Source organism: Strix uralensis, chromosome 23 (genome assembly GCF_047716275.1).
Source record: "Strix uralensis isolate ZFMK-TIS-50842 chromosome 23, bStrUra1, whole genome shotgun sequence".
In the NCBI taxonomy this organism is placed as follows: domain Eukaryota; kingdom Metazoa; phylum Chordata; class Aves; order Strigiformes; family Strigidae; genus Strix; species Strix uralensis.
Window position 1 is genome coordinate 6,173,621 of NC_133994.1, and position 25,244 is coordinate 6,198,864.

Here is a 25,244-nt window from a genome sequence, read left to right on the forward strand (position 1 = left end):
CCATCTCAGAGGCTAAAACTGTAGTCCTCAGTAACAGAAGCACAAATCATAGTGGCTGGGTAATTCTGAAAACAAGTGAGAGTCTCTGTTCCAGAGACTTGGGCACACTGTCTATCAATTAATACTCTCTGCTTTTAGTAGGTACTTTTCTGCTCTGTTCTCCCCCAGCACTCTGCTTCAGCCCCAGAACATGACAGTGGGGTTGTTCCATCTTCACAGAGCACAGGAGAGGGGAAACAGTCTGGCCCCCTCAGTAACCCCACCATGACACTTAACTCTTCAGGGCCTCCAAGGAAGACAAGTTACCTGGTGTCCATTACCCTCCTCAGCAGGAAAGCACAGCCCCATTACCTGCTTCGTCACCTGGAAGGGGAGACAGAGCATGGGGCAGAGCCTGCCTCATTAGCTATTTCCCAGCCCTCCACCAAAAACACTTCATCTCTCCCCTCTCTCACCCTGCAGCCCTCACCTGGAGATGAGATTGACAGCAGCATTGGCTGTGCGTGGAGGGAAGAACTCCAAGGAGAACCACTTGTCTCCAGAGTCCTGCCGTCGACGCATCTTCTCCCGCAGCCGCTCATGACGGTCAGCATCGAGGACAGGGGTGGAGCAGCGTGAGCTGTCCTTGGAGCTCTCACTCCCACTACTGCTGCCACCATCAGACTTGGAGCTGGAACTAGCACTGCAGGTATGCTGGGTCTCATTGACCATGGTGAGCTCTCTGGAGGAGAGGAACAGAAGGAGCACAATGGGTACAAGACAGGACACAGATCTCAGCAAGGAGCGGTTACTGCTGGGGTGGGCAGCAGATGATGAAGAGGAAGCCTATGCCAAGCCCCAACATTAATCATCATCAAGGAGTCTCTTTTGCCAGCCCTTGCTACAAGCTGTAGTGGGTGATCTGGTGAAAGCACAGTAAAAAGCATGTGTTTAGATAGTGCTGAGAGAAATAACACAGCAGAGGGCTTCATGCCACTTTGATGCAGCTCTTCTGTGCCTGCTGGGTCAAATTTGGTTCTCAAAAGAGTCAGGTCAATGTCACTTTTGCCCTGACTACAGCTTAGCAAGCCATGATACTCATGTGCATCAGGTGAGAGGCTCTTTGATCTTATGGCCTTGGGCTTGACATGCCAGCAGACTTCCCCCCCCTCCCCCAGCAGCTCCTTCTTGGACCATATCCATCTTCAGAGTTTCCATTCTGTTTGTTCCCAAAAGGCAGCGCTTCTTTACAGTGTAGGTAGGAGAGCAAGTGCTAATGGGGCAGGTACATAAGAATGCACAAACTATTCCTGCATCAGAAAAAAAGTGAAGAATCCCCTCTGATCAGGCCATCCCCACAAATACCATCCTTTGTTTTGTCTCTGCTGGCATCAGACAGCTGCATTTCTAACTGTTAGCCTTCTTCCACCAGACACACCATCTCCACAGACAACTGTCCCCTGCACCAATATCACTGCACGCACTCAGTGCTTTCCTTTACTAGACACACTGTTTATGTTCCTTTCCTCACTAATTGTGGCTGTTTGGAAACAAGGTCAGCAGAGTCCATCCCCTTCTTCCTGCTTTGTAACATGATCAGCTGTGCTTGTTGGCTTCACAGAAAGGAAAACGGCACTGCAAATCAACTGGTACAAGTGGGTCTAGGATGCCCAGCTCCACTTAACTCCCAAAAGCGTTTCACCCTATGCCTTTAAAATCTGTGATTACAGATATTTAGAGAACTGTAAATTTTGGATCCGTGTTATTTGCTTAAGTACCTGCCAAAACTTAAAATTGTCACTGGGAAGCAGCAAGCTGTCTGAGCATTACATAATATTGGAGCCTGTTTTGGAGGAAACGGTTGCGTGAGCTAATGCACACTTTGTCCTTATCAAATGCTCTGTGGGTTTAGGTCATCCAAGAAGACTTTGAACTCATCTTCTACTGTTTACACTGAGCTGCCAATCAAGCAAAACCCTCTGGGAGAAAGTTTGCTTTTACCACCTGGGGACCTCTCTCCAGCTGGCAGGAGATATGATAGAGTGCAGGCCTTCTGCTGCCAAGAGGAACTGGAAGTCTTAAATCTCTTGTGTACCAACATAGGTGGCCATGGTAAAAAGCAGCAGCACAGGCCTGTTGACAAGTGAAGCAAAAGCAACTGAGTGCACAGTAACAGGCCTGACTAAGCTCTCTCAAAGGACTTTGCCTGACATCCACATGGCACTAATCTAGGAGAATAATCCCAAAGCATACGTTGGTGATCAAACTAGTGGCACAAAGTCACGTGCAGTCAACTCCTGATATCTCACTTTAGTGAGCAAGCGTGCCACAGCACCATAGGCAAATTAAAGGACCTGTGTTTTCACACTTGAGATTTAACACCTATTACAAGGGAAGAGTTCATGTATTAATGTGGCTATAGGGTGAGACTTGCTGTTGAGGAACAGTCCGTATCTTACTGACAATCTAGAAACACAAAGACCGGAAAAAAGCCCCACTGAGATTTTGTATACAGGCAGTACTTGGAGCAGTTTCTTTACTATCAGATGCATCACAGATTTCCCGGCAGAAGCTTGCTGTTATTGCAAAGAGAAAACAGATTTTCTAAACAACAAAACCAGTTGCAAACTAAGACAGTCTTAAACACCTGTCAGCTGTGTTGGCTCAGCACTCGGGCCCTTCTGTCTCCATCACCCTGCAGACCTCAGAGCAAAGATCTGTGGCCCAGCACAGTTATGCTGATCAGCGTGGAGGTGCCCATTTGCTTCGCTGTAGGATATTTTTCCTGCCTCCAGGCCTGAGCTGACACCCACAGATGCTGTATGGAGGTCTGCGTTATCCTAAGCTTAGTTTTACCACCCAAGCTAAACTCAGCTGCACAGATGTACGCTTCACATGGGGCACGCACGCCTACACGGGACTCGTCCAGGGCCCCGCTGTCCTGGGCCGTGGCATCAGGCTCGCGGGGCAGGCAAGGAGCTCGCGGCTGGATCCGCCGCCTCGCCAGCGGGGCGGCCACGGGGAGAGTGAGGGGAAAGCGCCGGGGGGGGAGCCCGGAACCCCCGCGGGCTGCGGGGGAAGCAGGGGCGCCAGCAGCGCCGGGGTGGGGGGGAAGCCCCTGCGTCGCAGCCGGGCTCGGGGTCAGGCAGGGATCGCGCTGCTGCCCGATCGTTCCTTCGCCTCAGCTGAACCCGCCAGGAGCGCGGCTCGGCCCCGAGCAGACCGGGCCGCGGCGCAGCGGCAGGCTGGCCCGGCATGGCGGCCCCCGCGGGGGCTCCCCAGGCGGCTGCGGCGGGGCATGGGGGGTGGTGTCAGGGATCGGGCCCCCCTCCCCGGGACCCCACTCACCTCTGGGGCTAGGCGCAGCGCGGCGCGGGCGGCCCCATCCCGCGGCCCTTTAAGGGCGAGCGGGCGGGCGGGGCGGGTCGGGTCACGTGCTCTGCCCCGCGCTTTCCCTTCTCCGACATGGCGCCGCGGCCTCAGCTCCCGGGCGGGGGCGGGGCCAGGCGGCAGCGGCTGCCGCGGCGGGGTCACGCGCGGCGCGGCGGGTGGGGCCGGGAAGGGGCGGCGGCGGCGGAAGATGGCGGGGTGCGGGTCCGGGCTGTGCTGCTGCTGCTGCTGCCGCGAGCGGGAGAGCCGCACCCCCGAGGAGCTGGTACGGCCGCCAGCACCCGCGACCCGGGGCCTCGGCCCGGCCCCGCCGCCGCGCCTGCTCTGGGGAGCGCCTGAGGGCGGGCGGCTGCTGGGGGGCGTTGAGTGTTGCTATGGTGCTGGGCCTGGTGCCGGCTCCTCAGGGTCCGGTACCTCCGCCCTGGCGCCAGCACCTCCGGCGGCGCTCGGCGCGGCACCTCAGCCCGCGCTCGGCCCGGCGCCTCCCGGCCCGGTACCTCAGGCAGCGCTCGGCCCGGCGCCTCAGCCCCAGCCCGTTCCCGCTCTTTTCCCTCGCGTTGCGCCCGGTACCTCAGCCTTTGCTGCCAGAGCCTCGGCCCGCGCTGTCCCGGTACCCCAGTCAGCGTTTGCTTTGGCGGGGCCTGGTATCTCAGCCGCTGTGGCCGGTGCCTCCGCCTGTGTTGCTGCCCCTCCCGGGTACAGCACCCTGGCAGCCGTTAGAGCGGCTCTGCGGGGCCTCTTCAGCTGCCCGGCATTGGGGAATGCGGCCTGGGCAGGTTTCCTGGGACCTGCTGCTGTGAGGGAAGTTGGGATGTGGGTTTAGTACTGTGCTGTGGGCAGCTCCCATATACAAGTAACGTAGTGTGTTCTTGCTGAGGGGCAAGCTTTAAGGTAAGACCCCATACAGTTACCCACAGCAAGTGGTAGTCTGATAATCCATACTCTGACTTTATAAGCAATAGTGGCATAGGCCTTCCCTAATTTTGCCTTTGCTACCAGTGTTCATGAGCGCCTGTACATGCATTCATTCCCCTGATGATTTTACTTTCCCACATCTGTTTGTTTTGCAGACAATCCTAGGAGAAACTCACGAAGAGGAGGATGAGATACTTCCACGCAAAGACTATGAGGTGGGAAATTAACTGATCGTAGCTTGTGACATTAACGTGACAAGAACTGCCGACAGGTTTTGATCTGTTTGAGTTTGTAATGGGGCAGGTACTCCAACTGCATCACTAGCACTGGTGCCACCAGAAATACCAAGAGTTGCTGCACTTGCAAAGAACTGCTGCTTACCATAATACATTTCTGGGTTAAAGCCCTGTGAGTAGAGCTTGAATATCTGCTGCCTGAGTCAGACTTTTGTTGAGAAAATTCATTTTTGGAGTCTGCTGCATTGTTCTACTTTTTTATATGAGATTTATAGGCTTTAGTGGTCTTGTTTCCTCATGACTGTAGAAAGCATCTGTAGCTACTTGGTCATTGTTGCTTACTGCTGTTTCTGATGTCATGCTGGCTCACAGCAGATCTCCCCATCTATGGGATCCTGCATCTTATAGGAAATTTTAGCTTTTTGTATGTCTGTATAGTGGCCGTGTGCTATTTAGAGCAGTTGCTGTCAGCATGTGTGTCACCAGCTCAGCCTGTTACTGCTTGGCTTGAAAAGGTGAACTTGATGTAGATAGAAGCTAGTGTTACTTCGTGAGGATGACTGGGCAACTATATTGCTTTTAACTGCTGCGATAAGCTTAAGAATTGATGCTGTTCATCTGGAGAGGAATTCCTATCTAGTGTTCTTGTTGTAGGGAGAGGTTAAATACAAAGATCTAATGTTATTCCCTGCACTGTCAAATTGGAGGCACTTGAAGTAAAGTCTAAATCTGTACAGTGTGACTTCTTTAATTTAAAGTTGTATTAATCAGTCATGTTCCTGTTTCTCCTGTTTTCCTGTATCTCTCTCAGCTTGGGGAGTGAAATTGGTCTGTTCTTTCACTTCCTGATTCTCAGGGCCTGGCTCTGCTCAAAAGATTGAAACAAAGTTATTTCCAGGAGTTTTTTCTGCTACTGTTGTTTGCAAAACCTACTGTGGGGGTAGTAATGACTTCTGTAACCTTTAACAAGGTCTTCTATCCATAATTTTTTGCATAGTCTGTTGCAGCTGATTCTCTTAAATTGACCTTTTGGCATTCTTTCAGAGCTTGGATTATGATCGCTGTATCAATGACCCATACTTGGAAGTTTTGGAGAGTATGGACAACAAGGTAGGACCCTGTTCCTTCTTTTTCATTAGCTTGAGAGCTGAAACTCTGGAAATTGCCCAGAGAAATTTTCCCAGAGAAGTTGTGGATGCCCAATCATTGGAAGTGTTCAAGGTCTGTGTGAATGGGGCTCTGAGCAACCTGGTCTAGTGGAAGGTCCCTGCCCTTGACAGGGGGATTGAACTAGATGATCCGTAAAGGCCCTTTACAACCCAAACCATTCATATTTTGTGGGGTTTTTTCTTCTTTATGAAAGAAATTCTATGTGTTCTCTTGGTTTCTTTATGTAAAGAATAAAAATGTGTGCAGAGATTATAGCGCCTGGCATCTGGTCTGATTCTCAGGTTTAAAGTGAGATGTTCAGCACTTTCAGTTCCATATTTTCAGTTTGCTGTTGTCACCATCTTCTGTTGATTTATCACTCTAGCTGTAACTGAGCTGTGGAGCCCAAAACTGCCTTTTTCTGATCCCCATTTCTATGTTGCTTTGACTTGTTTTAACTTGGGTTTTTTTGTTTTGTCTTTGTTGCTTTGTCCTCTTCCTAAACAGAAAGCCCAGAGGTACGAAGCAGTGAAGTGGGTGATGGTTTTTGCTATTGGAGTCTGCACAGGACTGGTAAGGGTCATGCTGTTCGGGGAATAAGGAAGATTCAGGAGACTAAGCAGGAATAATTTAGAAGTCAATGGCCAAGGAGTAAAGAGGAAACATTCTCTTTCATGAAGTGGAGAGCTTAGTAGCTAGAGTTGTCTTTTGGGAATTATAGCACGTTGTTGCTAGATTATTTTCCAAAAAGCCTTTTTTTCTTTTAGAACTTGCTGTGCTTTCTTTGCAAAGTATTCTGGCAAATCCTTTAATTCTGCATACAGGAAAACTTGTCCAAAGTGAACACTTAATAAAAAGGGATGCCAATTTACAGTTGAACTGTATTTTTTTGTTTGACAATACTAGCATCACTGCATGTACTTTCTAGAGTGTTTGAAAATTAGCTCTAGTGACTGTATGCCTCAGTTAAACACCAGCTTTCTTCTGTACCTTGAAGTATGTTGTGGGTGTTAAAAATGCTACCAGATTAGTACTCTGAAATGCATCTCTTCAGGAATAATTCTAGGATGGATCTGTCCCAGTGAGAACGAGGGAGGCAGCAAATCTGGGCTTCTGAGTTACTTTACTCTGAATGACACTTCTTTTGCCTTCTTCATCCTCTGTCCTCCCATGTGTGCATACTTCTGGCAGGACTCACTAGAGGGTGGTCTTTGTTACTTGTATGTAGTAATTTCTGATGGCAAATCTGTCTTCTTTTTCATAGGTGGGCCTCTTTGTGGATTTCTTTGTACGGCTCTTTACCCAGCTCAAGTTCCGGGTGGTACAAAGCTGTATCTTTTACCTAGTGTATGGGTTCCTGTTAGACTCAAGTGACCTTTTCCTTTCTGTTGCAATGTTTTGCTCAGAACAGCTGACTCTCAGACTTCTGCCATCAGTAACGTTGATGATTAATCAAGTTTTCAACTTGCCTATGCAATTCATCCCTTGAAACCAATAAATGTTTCCAGTACTGTGTACATAGGCAAAGACTAATCCCTGAAAGAATGGTTTACCTTCCTTGTAGTTCAGTCTTGAGGTCTGAAAAGGAAGTCTGGCTTCCTGATGGGTTGTGTCGGGTGCCCTGGCTAGATTAGAAAGCACAGGCTTGGCTCCTGATGCTTGTGGGACCCCCAGACAGTACCGAATGATTGCGTGTTGCTGGGGGGAATGTTGTTGTTTTCCTTGACTGTCCCTGCAGCGGTGGAAGAATGCACTGAGAAAGGCTGTCTTGCGTTATCCTTGCTGGAGCTGCTGGGGTTCAACCTGACCTTTGTCTTTCTTGCCAGTCTTCTAGTCCTGATCCAAGTAAGGCTGCTCCCTACACAGCCTCCCTTTCCTCTCACACAGATCCTGGGTATGAAGGATCCTTCTTGCCAGAAACACATTTTGCCCCAAGACATCAAACTAGCTTCACAATGCTAATTGATTTAGCTAAGCAGGGTCTCTTGGTCCCTTGCTGTGCTCTCTGATGACATATTGTTGATCAGCCATGAAGTCGATGCAGCACAGCATCAGTGTTTCTTTTCTGCAGCCTGTAGCAGCTGGATCAGGAATTCCTGAAATTAAGTGCTACCTCAATGGGGTAAAGGTTCCAGGGGTTGTGCGTCTGCGGACAGTGGTGTGCAAAGCCATGGGCGTGCTCTTCAGTGTGGCAGGAGGTAAGAAGGGCTGTGATGTATTATTCTTGTTTGGGTAAGGAATCACTGAAAGGGGGAAAAATGCTGTCCCTGCTGCACATAGGGCACAGAAGGCTTCTCCTGCCTTTCCAGTAAAATGATTTTGATGGACTGGAGGAGGGTCATGAGCCCTGAGTGCATATATGGAGTAAAAAATAGACAGAAGGACCAGGACTATCTGGGAAACAGGTGCTTTTCTGGGTGGGCTAATCAGAAGTGACTCTTTGTGGCTCAGTCTAAGAGGGAGATGTGAGGATTCTCCAGAACACACCGTCTAGAGCAGCCTGAAGGAGGCGATGTTCTAGGCAGCAGGGCAGAGTAATGTGGGGAGTTCAGAGGCCTTGTAACACCTGTCTTTGAATGATTCCACCCACTTGGAGTGCAAAGTCTGTGGAAGTCTTCACCAACATTTGGGGAGCTGAGGGGGCAGGGGTCAGCACTTTCCTTCACCCTGAGGGGAGAGGGAGGAGCTGCAGGCCTGGCACGGGCGACTGTGCCATGACATGGGAGTGGTGAGCTGATCTCTCCTGGTGTTGTCAGCAAGGGAGGTTGTCAGGGGCGAGGGCGGAGTGTGTTGCCTCATCAGTCCTGTTTTTCCAGGTCTTTTTGTCGGGAAGGAGGGTCCAATGATTCACAGTGGTGCTGTTGTGGGTGCGGGTTTGCCACAGGTTAGTGCTGGCCTGGGTCGCTGTCCTGGTCACACCACTGCTTTGTAAGAGTACTGTAAAAAGTAAGTTTCCATCTCCTACGTTTCTAAATCTTTGCTTTGTTTGTAGTTCCAGAGCATCTCTTTGAGGAAGATCCAATTTAACTTCCCCTATTTCCGCAGTGACAGGTACTGTACCCAGGATGTGGAGGAGGGGAGAGGAGGAAGAGTGAGCAGACTTCCTTGGGAGAGGGGTGGCAGGCTGGCATGAACCAGTCAGTTGTTTTTTCAGTTTCTCTCTAGTGCCCTGCAGTTTCATTCTGCAGCAGGACAACACCAGGTCTTGACACCGTGATGCTTTGCTCTGGTCTCCATGTTCATTGATGGTTTTTTGTACTACTTGGGAAATCTCCACCCATTTAAAACCTTTAATCTCAATGGTTAAATGGCTTCATTGTTAGGAACAAGCTCAGTTACCCCTTATGACCAAGGTATACTACAGAGAAGGCTCGTTCACCTGGATCAACAAAATGAAACTTGAGCAAATTGCCCTTCCCTCTCTGTAATTCTTTCAAGTGATGCTGGAGTCCCATGGTTTGGGATGGTTCCTTGTATACTGGGCAGTTGTGTAGTGCCAGAGTTTTGCTCTGTGTTGGTGCTCTAGAGAAAGAGCATGATGCTGCAGCAACCTACTGAATAAATGGTGTTGCCTGCCATGGCCAGCACTTCTCCCAGCTGTCACTCCTGTATCCCTGGGATATATCCATAAATGGAAATGGTCCCTTACTTTGCAGAACCTAAGCACCTCCAGAGCTCTACTTTGCTAAACTGACATTGTTTTCCTCTTCATTTCAGGGATAAAAGGGATTTTGTGTCTGCTGGGGCTGCTGCAGGGGTTGCGGCTGCCTTTGGAGCCCCAATTGGGGGTACTCTTTTCAGCTTGGAAGAAGGTTCCTCTTTCTGGAACCAGGGACTTACATGGAAAGTGGTGAGTAGTGACTCTGGCTCTTTCTGTGTGTCTCTTCCTTGAGCTGGACCTTTGGGAGCGCAGGTCCATGGGGGCATTATCCTGTCTCCTCCTGAGCTCTCCTGGCGGGAGAGAGATTGGCTGCTCTATCAACGCTCCAGAATTACTACAGGTCAAGAGCAGAGATGAGTCTGGTACTATGTGGATCTGTGGGACAACGCTGTAGGCAGCAGATTTAGTGTACCTGGGAGAAAGGGCTTTTGTGTCTAGGCTTTTTGCAGTCTGATCCTTTGGGAGCAGAGTAGGCATGCACTGGATTACTTTCTGCTTTTCTCTGCCTTGGGGAGCTGTATTACAGCAATGCCCTGTGCCTTCAGGTTGCCACTTTCTCTGCCCGTAGTGCCTACTTTAATAAAGTTGACAGTGTATTAGAAATGTATTGGATTTCATAATGCTTTTGGCATTTCTTATGCCAAATGCCCTGTTGATGGGGTTCAGTTAGTTTACTCTTTCTCAACAGCGATAAAAGGAGACAGGGGATTTGCCAAGATAACAACTCTGACTGTCAGAGCCAATGAATACCTCAATTCCAACTCTAAACAAACTATGTTAGTGCCTTGTAATTGATTTGCAACTGCAAATTAACATATTTGTCAAAATAAAAGAACCTTTTGCTGTAAGAATTACTTGGTGAAATTCCTAGCTTCTTGTGTGGGAAACCAAATCAGATGATTATAGTAGTCCAATCTGGCCCTGCTCTCTTTTGCAGCAGGGGATGAGTGTTAAACCTCAGTGGATTATTTTCCTAAAGCCTGAGAAGGCTCAGGTTCCCTTCCCCACGCGTAAGTCTCATGGAAGAGCTCACTGTGCTAATCTTAATTTTGGGAGTCTTTACTATTTTCCTTTTTATTCTTTTTTTCTACTTCCTCAGCTTTTCTGTTCCATGGCTGCCACCTTCACCCTGAATTTCTTCCGCTCTGGGATTCAGTTTGGAAGTTGGGGGTCTTTCCAGCTCCCTGGGCTGCTGAACTTTGGGGAGTTCAAGGTAAGATTTAGTGCTGTTGTTTCCCCCACACCTCCAGTCTCTTCTCAGTTCAGTGTTTCTGTTTTTTTTTCTGATAATGCTTGTATTTCAGTGAAGGGCAGTTGATACTTAGCTGCAATACATTGATAACCTAAGACAGAATTGTTCCCTTTTTGTCATAGCTGCTGTAAGTCTCCTGCTTTGGAGACAGAAGTGTTGGTAGGAAGTTGCAGCAACTACTGCAATGCTGTTTTTTATGCTTTTCTGCACATAGTGCTCTGAGTCTGATAAGAAATGCCACCTCTGGACAGCTGTGGACTTGGGCTTCTTCATTCTGATGGGGATTGTAGGAGGCCTTCTCGGAGCCACCTTCAACTGCCTGAACAAGAGACTTGCAAAGTACCGCATGCGGAATGTGCATCCCAAGCCAAAGCTGGTCAGGTATTTGTGCTCACTTGAGTTTGTGCGGGGATCTCTGATCTGTATTCAGTGTCCCAAAGCAAAAGCATCAACCTAGAAGACCCAGTGAGTGGGGCTGGAGGAAATCCCAGACCTATTCTTTTTGAAATCACAAAAGGAAGCCTCCGTAGAGTTTGAAAGTGAATACCAGAAACCAGATCTTGCAGTCGCTGTGCATTTTTATAATTACTCTGGTGGTACAGAGAGCTGCAACCCCCCTTACAAGGGCTGTGAAGGGAGCTTTTTATAACAAAGGCTATAGCTGAACAACCAGAGCTTTGTGACCATGTGGTATTTTTTTATGTCTTGTCCAAACAGATGTGGAAGGAATAGCTGATCCCACTCTTTTTTTTTTTTTTTAATTATCTTGGTTAATTAAATCCACAACTGAGCTAATATCTGTGCTATTTAGGGAGGGAATTGCCATGTAATTCTGGAAAATAGCTGTTTGATTGTTCTAGACAATTCCTAAATAAGAATCTGAGGTTTAAAAAAAAAGTGCATTTCAGCAGTTACAAAAGAAAAGAGATTATGAGAGACTGTGCATCAGCCTGTCCAGTCCTGAGCCTTTTACCCTGTAAGGTTCTACAGAACATCGTTTCCATGTGAACAGCCTCATCACTGAACCCTTCCCTGTGGCTTTTTATACGTGACTGCTATGTGTTCTTTAGGCAGAAATAGCTCCTTTTTGGGGCAGGCAATTAAAAAGGAGAGTTAATGCAATCCCTGGCAACCAAGTCATAATTCAGCTTGACTTGCAGACTCCCCTGCTTCTGATGTTAAGCTGTGGTGACTGCTGCTTCTTGCAGCCTTATCAAGGTCATGTGCAGAGCTGGGTCTGGGTTACAGGGCTGAGTGTGGCTTCAGTGTATGGTTTCTGTTGTGTACTTGCAGAGTCTTGGAGAGCCTGCTGGTGTCATTGACTACCACGGTCGTGGTCTTTGTAGCCTCCATGGTTCTGGGGGAATGTCGGCAGATGTCTTCCAACAGTCAGAGTGGCAACAACACTCTCACCCTGCAGGTGAGGGATCTTATGTGAAGATTATATGTCCCCATCATATTGCTCACCCTCCAGAGAAGCACAGGCACATAATGAGCTTTAACAGCATGCAGTACATAACAGAACTCCAGTGAAAGCCTGTGGTCAGTTGCAGGAGCTTAGGGTAATAATGAAAGCTACCCTTTGTGCTTTCGTGCCTTGGCAAAGCAGCTCAGGCTGTGAACCAGGGAGCCCAGTGATGGTGCAGGCCCCGTCTCTGCTACTGGTGTTTGGTCTGAACTTCCCAAAGTGTGGGCTGACAGCCCTATATGGAAGGGTTACTCTCATTCTGCCCAAAGGCTATTGTAGCAGAGAGGGTATTTTAACTATTTGTGTCTTTTGTGTCCTACATTAGGGTATGTCAGAGGATGTGAATTCAAGCGTCAAAACTTTTTTCTGCCCGAATGAAACCTACAATGACATGGCCACACTCTTCTTCAACCCTCAGGAGTCAGCTATCTTGCAGCTCTTCCACCAGGACGGTGAGTAGTTAGGAGACAGTGCCCCATCCCATGTTTAGGCTTCAGAGCTTCATCTTGCTTGAAGCAGCCTTGACATAAGAACCCCAAGGCTAAGAGCATCTTCTGGCCTTCATGGCTCTGGGGGACTGCTAGTACTACAGGTTAAAGCCCCCCGTGTGGAAAGAAACGCCTGCTTTTCCTCTCTTTTTCACTTACTCATTGTCTTCATGTGTGTTTGGACTGGGAGATGACTAAGTTTATCTGTTATGAGATGAGCCTGCTGTGAGCTGAGGGGTGGATGGTGTCTGTCCGACAGACCTGTGCCCCTTAGTTATGATTATTCTTGTGTTGCAGGTACTTTCAGCCCAGTCACACTGTCCTTGTTCTTCCTTCTCTATTTCTTACTCTCCTGCTGGACATACGGGATCTCTGTGCCCAGTGGTCTTTTTGTGCCATCACTGCTTTGTGGGGCTGCCTTCGGACGCCTGGTCGCCAACCTCCTCAAAAGGTGCATCGAGTGTGCGTGTGTGTGCGAGAGATGTGCTGCAGACACGCGCTGAGCTCTCAGGTTATTCTAACCTCCGGGCTCTGTGTTTTGCCCTAGCTACATTGGCCTGGATCACATCTACTCGGGAACCTTTGCCCTCATTGGGGCAGCAGCATTCCTGGGAGGAGTGGTCCGCATGACAATTAGCCTGACCGTCATCCTAATTGAATCCACCAACGAGATCACCTATGGGCTCCCAATAATGATCACTCTCATGGTGAGTGCAGGGACTTAGCTCTGGGTTCTTGCAGATTGCTTGAACATGTGCTGGCCCTGAATCCCTATTCCTTCTGGGGCTACGGTAAGCCAAGGAGTCTTGTGCTTGGAGCAACAACTCAGTAGACCTTCTGTTTGCTCTACAGGTAGCCAAATGGACAGGAGACTTTTTCAACAAAGGCATCTATGACATCCACGTGAACTTGCGAGGAGTGCCTCTTCTGGAGTGGGAAACAGAGGTGGAAATGGATAAGTAAGGCTGCTCTTCTTGGGTTAGTTTGTGGTAGGGTTCTTGCTCAGAAAGGGATGCTGTAATGTAGGGGGATGATGCTTTATCTCCAATAATACTGGCTGCTCTGAGAGGAGCAGCTGTGAGAAGGACTGCTGCGAGAGGAGCTGGGAGTTGGGCATCAGACCTGTGGCAGGAAGGAGGTGCTGGAGCCCTTTCTGAGGAGAAGTGGATGGGTGGAGATCTGAGGAGCAGATTTACGAGGTTCAGCAAGAACTCGTGGAAATGTTCCACTGGACTTTGCTTCTTGTAGAATTTCATCTTCTCCCCACCTGTTGTCTTTTCCCAGTAGTGTTTAAACGCTTTGTATCTTATAAGCTGGAACCTTTTTCCTTGCCTATAGTGCATCATTGATGCAATGTTATATTTAAAAAAAAAAACAACTTTTTTTTTAAATCAGTTGTGCTGGCACTGCTAATAACACAGTGAAGGTGAGCACACAGGTACAAGGAGCTGGCAGAACTAAACCACAGTAGACTCCTTCAGGATTTCATTTTGGGACTGGTCTGTTTCCTTGTTTGTCCATCACCGGCCTTTCATTGCTGACGTAATGCGTGCAGCAATCTTGGATTTCTGTTTCCTCAGACTACGAGCTAGCGACATCATGGAACCCAACTTGACATACGTCTACCCCCACACCAGGATCCAGTCCCTTGTTAGCATCTTGCGCACAACTGTCCATCATGCCTTCCCTGTAGTGACTGAGAATCGGGGCAACGAGAGGGAGTTCATGAAGGGAAATCAACTGATAAGTAACAACATCAAATTCAAGGTAAAAAGTTGTTTGTTTGATAAGTTGCAGGGTAAAGAGCTTTGTTTTGCAGGTGAAAGGCCCTTTCTTTTGTTATCTAGGCTTTTGTCAGTGCAGAATTCGGGTCAGAGATAAGCACCTACTGTGATACAGAATTTTCAAGGACTCGATTTCATTCCATTCTCTGGGTCATGTAGAAGAGTGGGCTGTGTTCCTAGAGGCAACAGTTAAGAGGACTAAGTAACCTGTTTAGTATAGACAATGGAAAAAGTTTGAATTTGGCACTGAAGTAGTGAAGTGACCATTGAGATCAGTAGTAGGTGCCAAAATGCTTCCCTCCTTTGTAGGGAGGGGTTGTGCGGCAGATGCTTTAGTCTCTTGGGAAACTTAAAATTTGAGGTCAGAATGAATAAAGAATGTGCTTGTGGCATACTCTTGCTCTAGCAAAAAAGGGTGCCCAAGTTCCTAAACTCCAGGTTCTCTGTCCAAGGAGAGTACTATTGGCTATTCTTACAAATACTGCAGCAGCCTTATCTGATGACACAAAGCTGTGATCAAATAGTTCATAGTTACTTTTGGATGCCTGTTGACCTGCTTAGTGAATTTCTGAAAACTTGTATCCAGAAATCTAGCATCCTCACCCGAGCTGGAGAGCAGCGCAAGCGTAGTCAGTCTATGAAATCCTACCCTTCGAGTGAATTGCGTAACATGTGTGATGAGCACATAGCAACGGAGGAGCCACCAGAAAAGGAGGATCTGCTGCAACAGATGCTAGAGAGAAGGTGAGAGCCTGGTAGGCACAAACGTATGGAAAGAGGGTGTTTCCATATGTTGAGATGTGTTGTGATACTTCATACAGTCCCTGTCATTCCATGTGTCAGAGGGAACAGTGCTAGTCTCCACAGTTTAGGAGAAGTGACTCGTCAGGTCTCATCAGCCAGTGCTGGGGCTCACACTTGTGACCGAGTCCTAGGCTAATGGCTTGATGGCGTCCAACCTGTTAACTTAAATTTCCTTCAAACCCCTATCCAGAAATATTTACTAGTGAGGATGGAATACCTGGGGAAATGTCTTCTCTCTAGGAATCAGTGCCCTCTTGTCTGTAAAATCCTGAGGGCTCTGCAAAGCTCACTTCTGCCAAGAGAGGAGCTAGTGACCTGTCCCATAATACTGATAGCACCTTTCTGGTAGCTGGGCTGAGTTACCAGGCTTGTATTGCAGTTGCTTCCCAGCAGAAGCCCAGTCTAGTGAATCAGTTTCTAACCCAGTGATTGTGACTCTTACAAGTGGAATCCTGGCCTCGACATTTTGCCAGATGCTTCAGCTGTTATTAGAATCTGAATAATTTGGCTCTGAAAATTGCTTTAGCAGCAGGTGATTTGAAATTGAGAGTTAGACTGTCTCCATTCTGCTGCTGTTGTCATGCTCTGCCCATGGCAGTGATTCTTGACCCCTCTCTGCTGTTTTGTTTGGTGGAGAAAAGACTTGTTTGTCTCTAGCAAGCGTCCCTGAAATGTTCATGAGAAGGTTGCAAAGAGCTGAAAGAGCTGTTGTTTTGGAGGTGGGCTATGTGTCTCTCCTTAAGTTCATGCAACTTATAACATGTAGTGTTAAATCTGTGACAGATATACTCCCTACCCCAACCTGTACCCTGACCAGTCTCCCAGTGAAGAGTGGACTATGGAGGAACGCTTCAGACCTTTGACCTTCCATGGCTTGATCTTACGCTCACAGCTGGTCACCCTCCTTGTCAGGGGTGTTTGTTACTCCGAGAGCCAGTCGGTGAGTCTTCCTAATCAGGAATGGTAGAAGAAACATCCCTACCCTCTCAGCTGAGGAGGTTGGGAATTGTATTTGTGGACCACCAAAAAGAATTTACCTATTTTAACACTTTAAGGAATGTATCTGTGTTTTAAAAGCTACAGAAGGTAATGTGAATTCTCCATTGCAGGTCTAGAATAAAGAGAATTAAATTTCTGTTTAAGTATCCGCAGGAAAAAAGGACAGCTACTGTTTAAAAAATAAAGCAACAGGCCTGCTTGTTGCGTAAAGGTGGAATCCTGTCAGAACTGGAGAATGGAGGGCAGATATTAAACACAAGTAGAGCAAGCAGCAGTGTATACTGTGTGTTTTCACTACTGTGTGTTTTCACTGCTGTGTGCTAAGGTCTTGCCAGAAGAGTGAGATCAGTATGAGCGTTTGTGTTTGAGGCCTGTCTTCCACAAGGCTGATTTGTTGCTGCCCTCAGGTGTTGAGTGTAGATCTGTCAGAGGTTGGAGAGCAGATCCGATGCTCTGTCAGCTAAACACCTGTATAGGTTTGGGCTTGCACTGCTGCATTCTGAGATGAGCTGCTAGGAGTACCTTGGCAGGAGTTGTATGTGTGGGCATGGGGGGAGAAGGAGATCTGGGTGAGCAATCGGGAGGCATCGTTTGCTGTGTTGCTTGCAGCCTGTGTACTGTCTGGGATGGTGACACATCGGTTCAGTGGGATTTGTTTTAATTGCAGAGTGCAAGTCAGCCTCGTCTGTCCCATGCAGAGATGTCAGAGGATTACCCCCGCTATCCAGATATCCATGACCTGGACCTCACACTGCTGAACCCTCGCATGATAGTGGTAAGAGATGCACTGCAGTATGACAGTGTTTCCTGATATGTTTAGGACTGTCCCAAGCCTTTAAAAAAAAGGCTGAGAGCATGTTTAAGTCCACCCTCGGGTGCAGTGACCAACATCATGTACTTCTCATGCATTCAGTCAGCCTTGTCTGCATGTGGAAATCAATCCTCATTCCTGCTATGAGGTAACATCGCACACAGGTGCTTTACTTTCAAAATAAGGCATTGCCTGTCTACTTTAACTTCCTTCTAGATTAGACTCCTGCCTTAGTGAGACAGGCAAACTGCTGGTACCTGTTTGGAACTCTGTGCTGGCAGCTCAGTCAGTGGCAGACCTGTCATTGTGACAGGAAGGTTGCTGTGTAGGCCAAAGTGCTTTTTAAATGTACGTTCTTATTTTCATGGACCTGCATTTGTTCTGCTCAGAGGCTTTCTGCAGCATTGGGCTCTTAAAATCATGGGTTACAGTGTTCAAACAAACTGTGGCAAATTCAGGTTCCTGAAATAATTTCATATTTGTGGATAAATAGAAGATGCCCACAGTCCAGTACCCTGTCCAGAGATCAGTGCTTTGGAGGACTTGTATGAATTGCTTGTTAGTGATTCCCAGATGTAGTGAAAATGCCTCTTGTAAACAATATAATTGTTTTTCTTGCTTAGGATGTCACCCCATACATGAACCCATCACCCTTTGCTGTCTCTCCAAATACTCATGTGTCACAAGTCTTCAACCTGTTTAGGACAATGGGACTCAGACATTTACCGGTTGTGAATGCAGTTGGAGAGGTGAGTGCTTATCTCTGTTTTGTATTGGCTGAGCAAGGAAGCCACTGTGTTTTTTGCAATGTTTTCCACCTTCAGGAGAACTAAGATCTCTAACATCAAACAGAAATGCTTTAAAGAGATCAGAATGTGATCTTCTTAAGGCCCTGAAGCATTGTTGATTACTGTGACTTTGTTACCATCTTCTGTGTCCAAGCCTGCTTCCTGCTTTCCCTGCAAGGGGCAGGACGTGCAGTTTCTTTCCTGTCTCAGGTTGGCAGCATGTGGAAGCTCTTACTGTCTTGTACCTGTTGAGAGCCTTTAGCTCATCAGAGGCCACTAATTTGACTTCCTCTTTCACAGCTATAATCAAAGCCAAGAGCAGAATTTCCTGTGTGTTGGAACAGGAGGTTTTTCTCCTGGAAGGGAACTTGCGTTCTGTTGCTGTTCCTATGAGGAGCATAATATATAAAATAAAGGAGTCTCAATGGTTTGTGCTTGATTCGCTGTACTTGTCTCTTTGCCATCTATAATGCTCAGGAATAGTCAGTAGGTGTCAGTAACTTCCTATAAACACAGTGAGAAACTGTTTCCCTTAAGCCTGAACTGGTCTGTCCCTGTGAGACAGCAGTGATTTTTCTGCCTCCTGGGGTTCCTAATAGCTACTCTGCAGAGCTTGTTGGTTGAAAACGAGATGTTGACTCATTCCATGTTTAGTACAAGATGCTCTTGCAGTGCTGGAGAGCAGCCTAGTTCTAAACTCAATGTATAAAATCACTGAGGTGTTTCATCAGCTGAAATGTGTGATTTGACTGTTTTCCCAGCAGGCTGGGAGAGGTTCCTTTTGTGATCCGCCAGCTAGTGATGGCCAATATGCAGTCGCCACTTAACTAGCCTTTACCGTTTCTCTGTTTTGGTCTTCAGAGCTTCCTAGAACGTATCTGATACAAGCTATCTGCAGTCATGTCATCTGGCGTACCAGAAGTGTCTCTAATGAAGCCATAAGAGACAGCTTTATGATTTCCAATTACAGTTTTCACTTTCTAAAGGATTTAGTTACATCTGTATGCTAACATGAACAGGATTTCCCTTCCTAGGCAGGGGTAACCACTGCTGTGTCCAGACACAACAGCAACAGCTAAGCTGTCTGTTTGGATGTAGTTAAAGCAGTGTCTTGCCTGTAGAAAAGTGCTGGGAGAGGGAGGGGCATTGTTTTGGCGAGATTTCAACTTGAACCCCCTCTAATTCAGCATTGGACAAGAACTGCTTGCAGGTTCCCTCTTTTTTTGGGCGGGGTGGAAAGAACAACAGCTCTACCATGCACGTCTCTTAGTGGCACATCTGTGATACTGACTTGTATCTTTTTTCCTCTTTTCTTCCTCTTTAAGATTGTTGGGATAATCACTCGGCACAACCTGACCCACGAATTTCTGCAGGCAAGACTGAGACAACACTATCAAACCATTTGATGCCCCTGCCCACCCTGCCCCACTCTTGGTGTGGCTACCTCCCTCTTCCAAGCCTGCACACGCGCTCGCATTCTGCTTGGACCCCACAAGGCCCAAGACTTGCCGTTTGGCTTCTCACATGCATATCAAGCCTGGGGAGTTGGAAAACATCTTGCTAGCCAGAGAATTAGAGGAGCTGCCTGAGCCCAGAGCTGTTGATTGGTCTCAGGCACTTGGTTTGACCACTCTTGATCCAGGTTTTTTCTTTTCCTGTGCCCCAGTTATCTCCTTTCATCAGATGTTGTCCTGACACTGTATGTTCTGCTATTTTGTTTTGGTTTGGGTTTTTTTTAAGGGTTGGAAAAAAAGAACCATCTAGCTCCACTGTGTCCTGTGCAGAGAACTGCGGCACCTTTTCCCTGTCCTCCTGTATGTCTCCCTTTTCCTCTTCCTCCCTTGTTCCTGCAACTGTTGCCTTACTTGTGTGAGAAGGGGGTCGCTGTCAAGGCTGAGAGGCGATACTGAAGTTTGCAGTTACCAAATAGCTGCTCTGGAAGATGGCTTTTCTCAAAAGCAGTATTAAAAAACCCAACTCTTTGGAAATACACCTCTTTTTGCGGGTACTCCCAGTTGCCCATGTTTTTCCACTCTGGCTTCATTTGTTCCTAATTTCTCTTCTACTTTCATGAGGAAGCATCCCCGCTGCGATGTTTTTGAGAGCAGCTCATTAAATGAGGAGTTCAAAATAGTTCAACTCCAGTTATTGCTTGGGATTATAAATATTTAATATGCTTGTAGAGCATCTCAGAGAAGGGAGATTTCTTTTCCCTGGTAGCTGTTGTTATTATTTCCCTGTAAGAGACTATTCTGAGGCACTTTGTGGCACTCCACTTTGTCACTACCCTGACACTCCTGCATTTCTTGGCATTTGTAGGCACTTTGTCCTTGTACTGATCCAACAGTGAGAGCCTAGGACACCTTTCCAGCTAGGGTTAGAGACCAGAGAACCCCACGTCCTCAGAGGATGGTGAAATGTTGCTTTCTTGAGGCAGATAGAATTGATGTCCTCTCTCTGGGCTTAGTTGAATTATCTCTGTGTCACGAGAGGAGCTGATGTAACTTCAGGCTGCCGTACAGGAGGGATACTTGGTGCTGGTGCCTAACAGGCAGGATCTGCTGCAGGGTGATAAGTGGGACTGTCTGTGCCCTAAAAATGCTTGGGATAATGTTTGCAACTGCAACAGCCGAATATCTGTAAGGGTAAAATCAGCACTTGGAAGCCAGTTGCAGCCAGTTTACTGCTTTAGCAGGTACCATCCTGGCCAGCACCTGTATTGTTCCAGCAGGCACCTGCCCTCCTGAGTTTTGCATACAGATAACCCTCAGTGGGAAGCCAGCATTGTGCCTCCAGGGGCTGCAGAGCTGATTGGCTTGATAAAGCACAGAGCATTCTCTCAGCCAAGAGACTGGGCCAAATAACATGGGGAATGTATCTCAAAAGCTTCTACAAAGCCTCTGAGCGCTGCAGTTAACCTGTTGTCTGCCGTAAGGAGCTAGCTAGATGAGAGTTGTGGCAGAAGGAAGTCAGACATTACTGTATGTTTTGATTTCAGGAACTCATCTGTGCTGAAGATTTTTCTGACTAAGCCTAAAGAATTTGTGCACTTTCCTTACATGTGTCAAAACACTAAATCTGTTAAAACAGCCTATTTGACTGACTTTGTAGAAGCTGATTGTTCCAGGGCGCTGCTCTGCAAACTGCTGGCTGCTGAGCCCTACTACAGTTAGGGTTAGGAGGAGGTTTTGTGCCCAGGTCACCAACCATGGTCTTGATGTAAGGCTCTTTAAGTCACTGCAACTCTTAGATGTTCATGGTGTCTTTGCAGTCCAGATAGTTGGTAGACAGATGTATTCTCTGGCTGTGCTTGTAATAAGGACAGCTGAGTCATGGGAGACTTGAATTTTGTCCCACGGATGAGAGAAAACTTGGTCTTACAAGTGGTTCCTGAGCCATGTTTTAGGGTAGAATTTGTCCTTGTCCTACAGTACATGGCATGGCTCAGCTGGAAAGTTTGGTTTTAGCAAAGCTGTTTGTAAGCACTTAGACTTTAATTTTTATTCCTCTCCATTGACTCTGGAGGCCTTTTTTTCACTTCGTGTTCTTTCCCACCTGCTGCTTTATTAAGAGATCTTTGTTTTCAGGAATGGATTTGTATCATTTCCACAGAGGAAAGAGTGGGCTGTGGTATGTGCAATGGCAGTTGTTGCAAAGGAAGCTCTGTGTGTCCCAGGACCCTTTGTTAACTATGGCCACTCTCCAGAGCTGCCTGGGAAGTGACCTATCTAAAGAGCAGGGAATACATCAGTTCTTTTTCCTTAATTACTGTGGAACTTGCAGCAACAGCTCTTGTCTCCTCTGCTAAAATAGTTTTGCTGGCTTCTGAATATCCTAGCTCCATTTCAGATAAGGCATGCAAGCCCTTAAACTTCCAAGAGTAAAGCGAAGGTGTTTTCCTACAGCCAGTATCCATCTTGTGCCTTCAGCCTGGACTCCTTAGCTGGGACAGGTGTGGCATGTTCCTTAGAGCGTATGAGTTGGCATCAGCTGCTGGTCTTGACTTGCAAGTTCTTTCCCTATAAGTAGAGTAAGGATGTTTGTTCTCTCAGGATAGTCTCTGTAGATGATTTCTAAAATGCCTGTGTTCCCTGAGCTCTGGTTTTGTGCGAGCTATCCCAAGAAACTTGCAGCACCCTTTTGCACTCCCTGAAGCTGGACTGTAGGTTTGAAATGTGCTTCTGTTAACCTACCTTTCATTCAAAGGATTTGTGCTTGTGGGCAGTTACAAATCACAGGAATCCTGTTTTGATGGGATTTCAAATGACTCTAACGTGGAATTAGCAATCCCATACTGTCAGAACACCTGTCAAGAATGCCCTATGTCTCTCCGTGACAAATCTTTTTCCTCCTGCTGATGTTGAGTGATTGTGTGTGAAAGGTTCCTTCTCTTCCTGCACATAGGTTGTTTGCCTTGAGCTCGTCATGTTCTGTTTTATTTCTGTACACAAACTGCAGCAGTATATTTTGCTGCAGGATGTCATCGCTACTGAGGCCTGGAGTTGGGCAATTCAGACAAGACAACCGGCTGAAAAATGTTGTCAAGGTTTGTCTGAGCACCAGCTGTGCTTCCCCATGAGAAGGTCGCTTGCCTTCAGCCTGCTGTCAGCACTGTCTGCTCTGCCTGTGCATCTATCTTATTCAAACGTTTCAGATGGAAAACACACCCATTTCACTCCTTCAGTAAAGAAGTTTTAAATGAGGATGGTGGGTGACCCTGTCAGCTGCTTTAAAGGGAAGTCTCAGTGTGCAGTCACTGTATGTAGCCTGCAGAAAGGGAATTACAAATTCATCTGACTTGGAGATGCAGAATTTCTCTTCTGCTAAGGACTGATGCAAAGGGGCTTGGGTTGAGTCAGTCTTGTTCTCACACTTTGGTCACTTAATTCCTCTCTTACAACACACTAACTGCTTCTACTCGGGCTCTGGTTGCTTAGTGATTTACCAAGAAATGTACTTCTAACATAGGTGCCTGTAACCTTTTACTCAGAGCAACGCTAAAGGAATAGTAACCAAGAACTGGATTAGTACTGATGGCAAAAGTTAGGGGGTAGTATGGGACATTCTCCCCTGCAGGTTTCCTGTGCGGTGTTAATTTTGTGGTTTTGAATTGTTAACTTACTGTGAGCCATTCCAATGGTAGCAACTTACCTTTCCGTTTGTTTTTTTGCACTGTTTTTTGTTACAAAATGATGTAAGCTAATTCCACAGTGTATATAAATTGTATTTTTTTTAAATTTGTATGAATATATTTTTATTTGAACTATGGCACTTGGGAAGTATTCATGTAACCATAACATGTCTGAGAGTAAAATGTTTGTGTGTCTCCTTCAGCACTTTCAAGGCCTTTTGATGTTTCTAGTGTTGTCCTGTTTTTGCCCTTTACTACAATAAAACTAGTAGAACCTGGCAATATCCAAGAACATGGTTTGAGGTAGATGAGTGGTTGCTATTTGTGAGCTGTCTGGATCTAACAGTTTGTGCAGAAGGTGCTCTGAGGCTGGGCGAAGATAGGAATTAGTGTAATCCTTTAGGTTGTGACCACTCTAGTCCCATGTTCTCTTCCAACAGCTGTTTAAAAGGAGGGAATTACCAAATTACCAGATGGTAATAAGGAGCTGAATTATGCACATTGTGCTAGAGGCGACTGCTGCTTTTCTTACCCGAGAACTCTTGCTTTCTACCTTCCTCCCATTTAGAGTGCAGTGTTGTATCTCTTGTTTTACGGGTAGCTTCTCCAGGATATGAAAAATCTTAATTTCATCTTCAGCTTTTATTTAGTTTGTGGCTATCTTTCCTGCTTTATCCTGCTATTTACCTTCAGAAAAGAACTTGTGACAATTTTTGATCTTTTGTCACGTGCTTACAGGCCAAAAATGTGAGGAAGTACAGTCTTTGAGCACTGTAGAAATAGCAGACCCAAAAGCTCCATGGTTGTGCTGCTTTTCTGGATCAGGTAGCTGTGTTGTACAGGATGCACGTAGCAGCTTTCTGATGCACTTTAATACAAAGTTACCCAGCAGCTCTCTGGCTCCTGCCCTCAGTCTCTTGCTTGGTGTGTATGTAATGACAAGGAGAGCCTGAAATAGATAAAAGCACCTGTTCAGCAGGGATGGTGGAAAATCTGTGTTTGGGAGCGAAATAAGAAGTGCCACGGTGGTCTTAATTAAGCTGTGTTCCTAGCAAGGAATCAGGGTAGAAGAGAGTCATCAGGAGGAAAGAGCAGGGGGATCTGCTACTACCTTCAGTCATAAATGCAGTAATGTAGGAGAGAACGAGAGAAGCATTTCCTTCCTAAAATTGAGGTACATCAACTGCCACTTTAGCATAACAGTAAAGGAGGAAACAGGCTATGTCTTTTGTCTACTTTCTCACCTCCTGCCCCTGAAAAAAAGGGATGGGAGAGGTGTGTCTGTCCACACTTACAGACACAGCTTGACAGTTTGGTGTAATGGCAACTTCCTTGCAGCCTAATGTACTAAAGCAGCCAGCTGGACTGATGCAGATACCAGGCGCTTCGTTAGAGCTTTAGGGCTGCTTTGGATGTCAAGATTATATGCAAGGTGATTCCTATTGCAGAGAATAAAAACCTGAAGAAGGAGGGATCAAAACCAGTTACAAGTGGTTTGTCTTGTACTTTATCATGGGTGACAAAGGTGGTTACTAGAAAAGCTGTGTAATTTATGCTTATTTATGCTTAAAGCAACCAACTTCATGTTTAGATTAAAATCCTGTTCCACCAAAGTTTATAGACTCATTAAATCCAACCATGTGTCATGATCCCCATACCTGTAAACTGTGTATCTAGCAGAAGAATTTAGTGGTGTTCATTGAGATTTTTTTTTTTTTTTAAATTTTTGCTTTGCTGGCAGGATACAAGCTGCCTACTTTAGCATGTGTGCACACACATATCATGCAGCACCCACAGGAAGAAACAGAGGATGGCTGCCCGGAGCTTTGGCTGCACTTGTGTGTAAGATGAGAGAATGAAGCTGCTCTTCTTGTCCAGGGTGCTGAAGCACTTTTCAGCCGCAGTGGGTTACACTCAGCCTCTTCAGCATCCACTGTAGCTTTTCAGATACAGTGTCTGAAAAAGCTTGTTCACAGCTGAAATGAGATGGCAAGTGAGTTCCACCACCATCTGGGAAGTGCAGGGTATCAGTTTGTGAGGTTTAGAGGTTGAGATCACTGTTTAAAAGTAATCACGATGTCCCTTTCTCCAGGCTGCTACAAAACTGCAGAAATAAAAGCACAAGTCTCTGTATGGGCCATGTATGATTTGACACACATTTTGGTGATTCTTAAGCATTTAGGAGCAGGAGACTGGAACCCATATACACCAATTTGAATAAATGAACACAGAAAACAGTACTGTGCTGAAGAACTCATAACTCTTAACAGAAAAGACAGGACAACCCTGAGACCCTGCTGACTGCCCCAGCAGCTCCTTGATGCTTATACGAGAGAATATCTCTGTGGGATGCCCAGCTTTACACATCGATTTTATCTTTCTTTTGCTT

The 25,244-nt window shown here is 46.8% G+C and overlaps 2 protein-coding genes across 6 annotated transcripts in view; one reads left to right on the forward strand and one right to left on the reverse strand.

Moving 5' to 3' along the window:
• The window catches only part of MTHFR (methylenetetrahydrofolate reductase), an 11,026-nt gene extending 7,631 nt beyond the window's left edge, over nt 1-3,395 (reverse strand). For 2 of the 4 annotated variants that reach the window (XM_074892969.1, XM_074892967.1), the window contains exons 1-2: nt 3,328-3,395; nt 470-721 (exon numbers count right to left, since the gene is read on the reverse strand). In XM_074892969.1, the coding sequence (XP_074749070.1) occupies nt 470-711 (242 nt within the window). In that variant the 5' untranslated portion in view covers nt 712-721; nt 3,328-3,395. Of the gene's footprint in view, nt 1-276; nt 364-469; nt 722-3,327 lie in introns of those variants that run through there. The other 2 variants (XM_074892970.1, XM_074892971.1) reach the window with 2 other exon arrangements.
• Nucleotides 3,396-3,538: 143 nt separating this feature from the next.
• On the forward strand, nt 3,539-23,147 carry CLCN6 (chloride voltage-gated channel 6). 2 transcript variants are annotated; one of them, XM_074892972.1, is made up of 23 exons: nt 3,539-3,634; nt 4,440-4,499; nt 5,565-5,630; nt 6,177-6,242; nt 6,934-7,000; nt 7,408-7,514; nt 7,741-7,867; nt 8,486-8,553; nt 8,662-8,720; nt 9,387-9,519; nt 10,430-10,543; nt 10,797-10,963; nt 11,876-12,002; nt 12,376-12,502; nt 12,836-12,989; nt 13,086-13,245; nt 13,391-13,497; nt 14,119-14,305; nt 14,909-15,066; nt 15,910-16,066; nt 16,793-16,900; nt 17,560-17,685; nt 19,050-23,147. In XM_074892972.1, the coding sequence occupies exons 1-23, from the start codon at nt 3,560-3,562 to the stop codon at nt 19,128-19,130; spliced, it is 2,601 nt and encodes an 866-aa protein (XP_074749073.1). In that variant the 5' UTR covers nt 3,539-3,559; the 3' UTR covers nt 19,131-23,147. The 2 variants fall into 2 exon arrangements, with proteins under 2 accessions (XP_074749073.1, XP_074749074.1); XM_074892973.1 differs by lacking the exon at nt 19,050-23,147 and adding an exon at nt 18,025-18,154.
• Nucleotides 23,148-25,244: the final 2,097 nt, after the last annotated feature.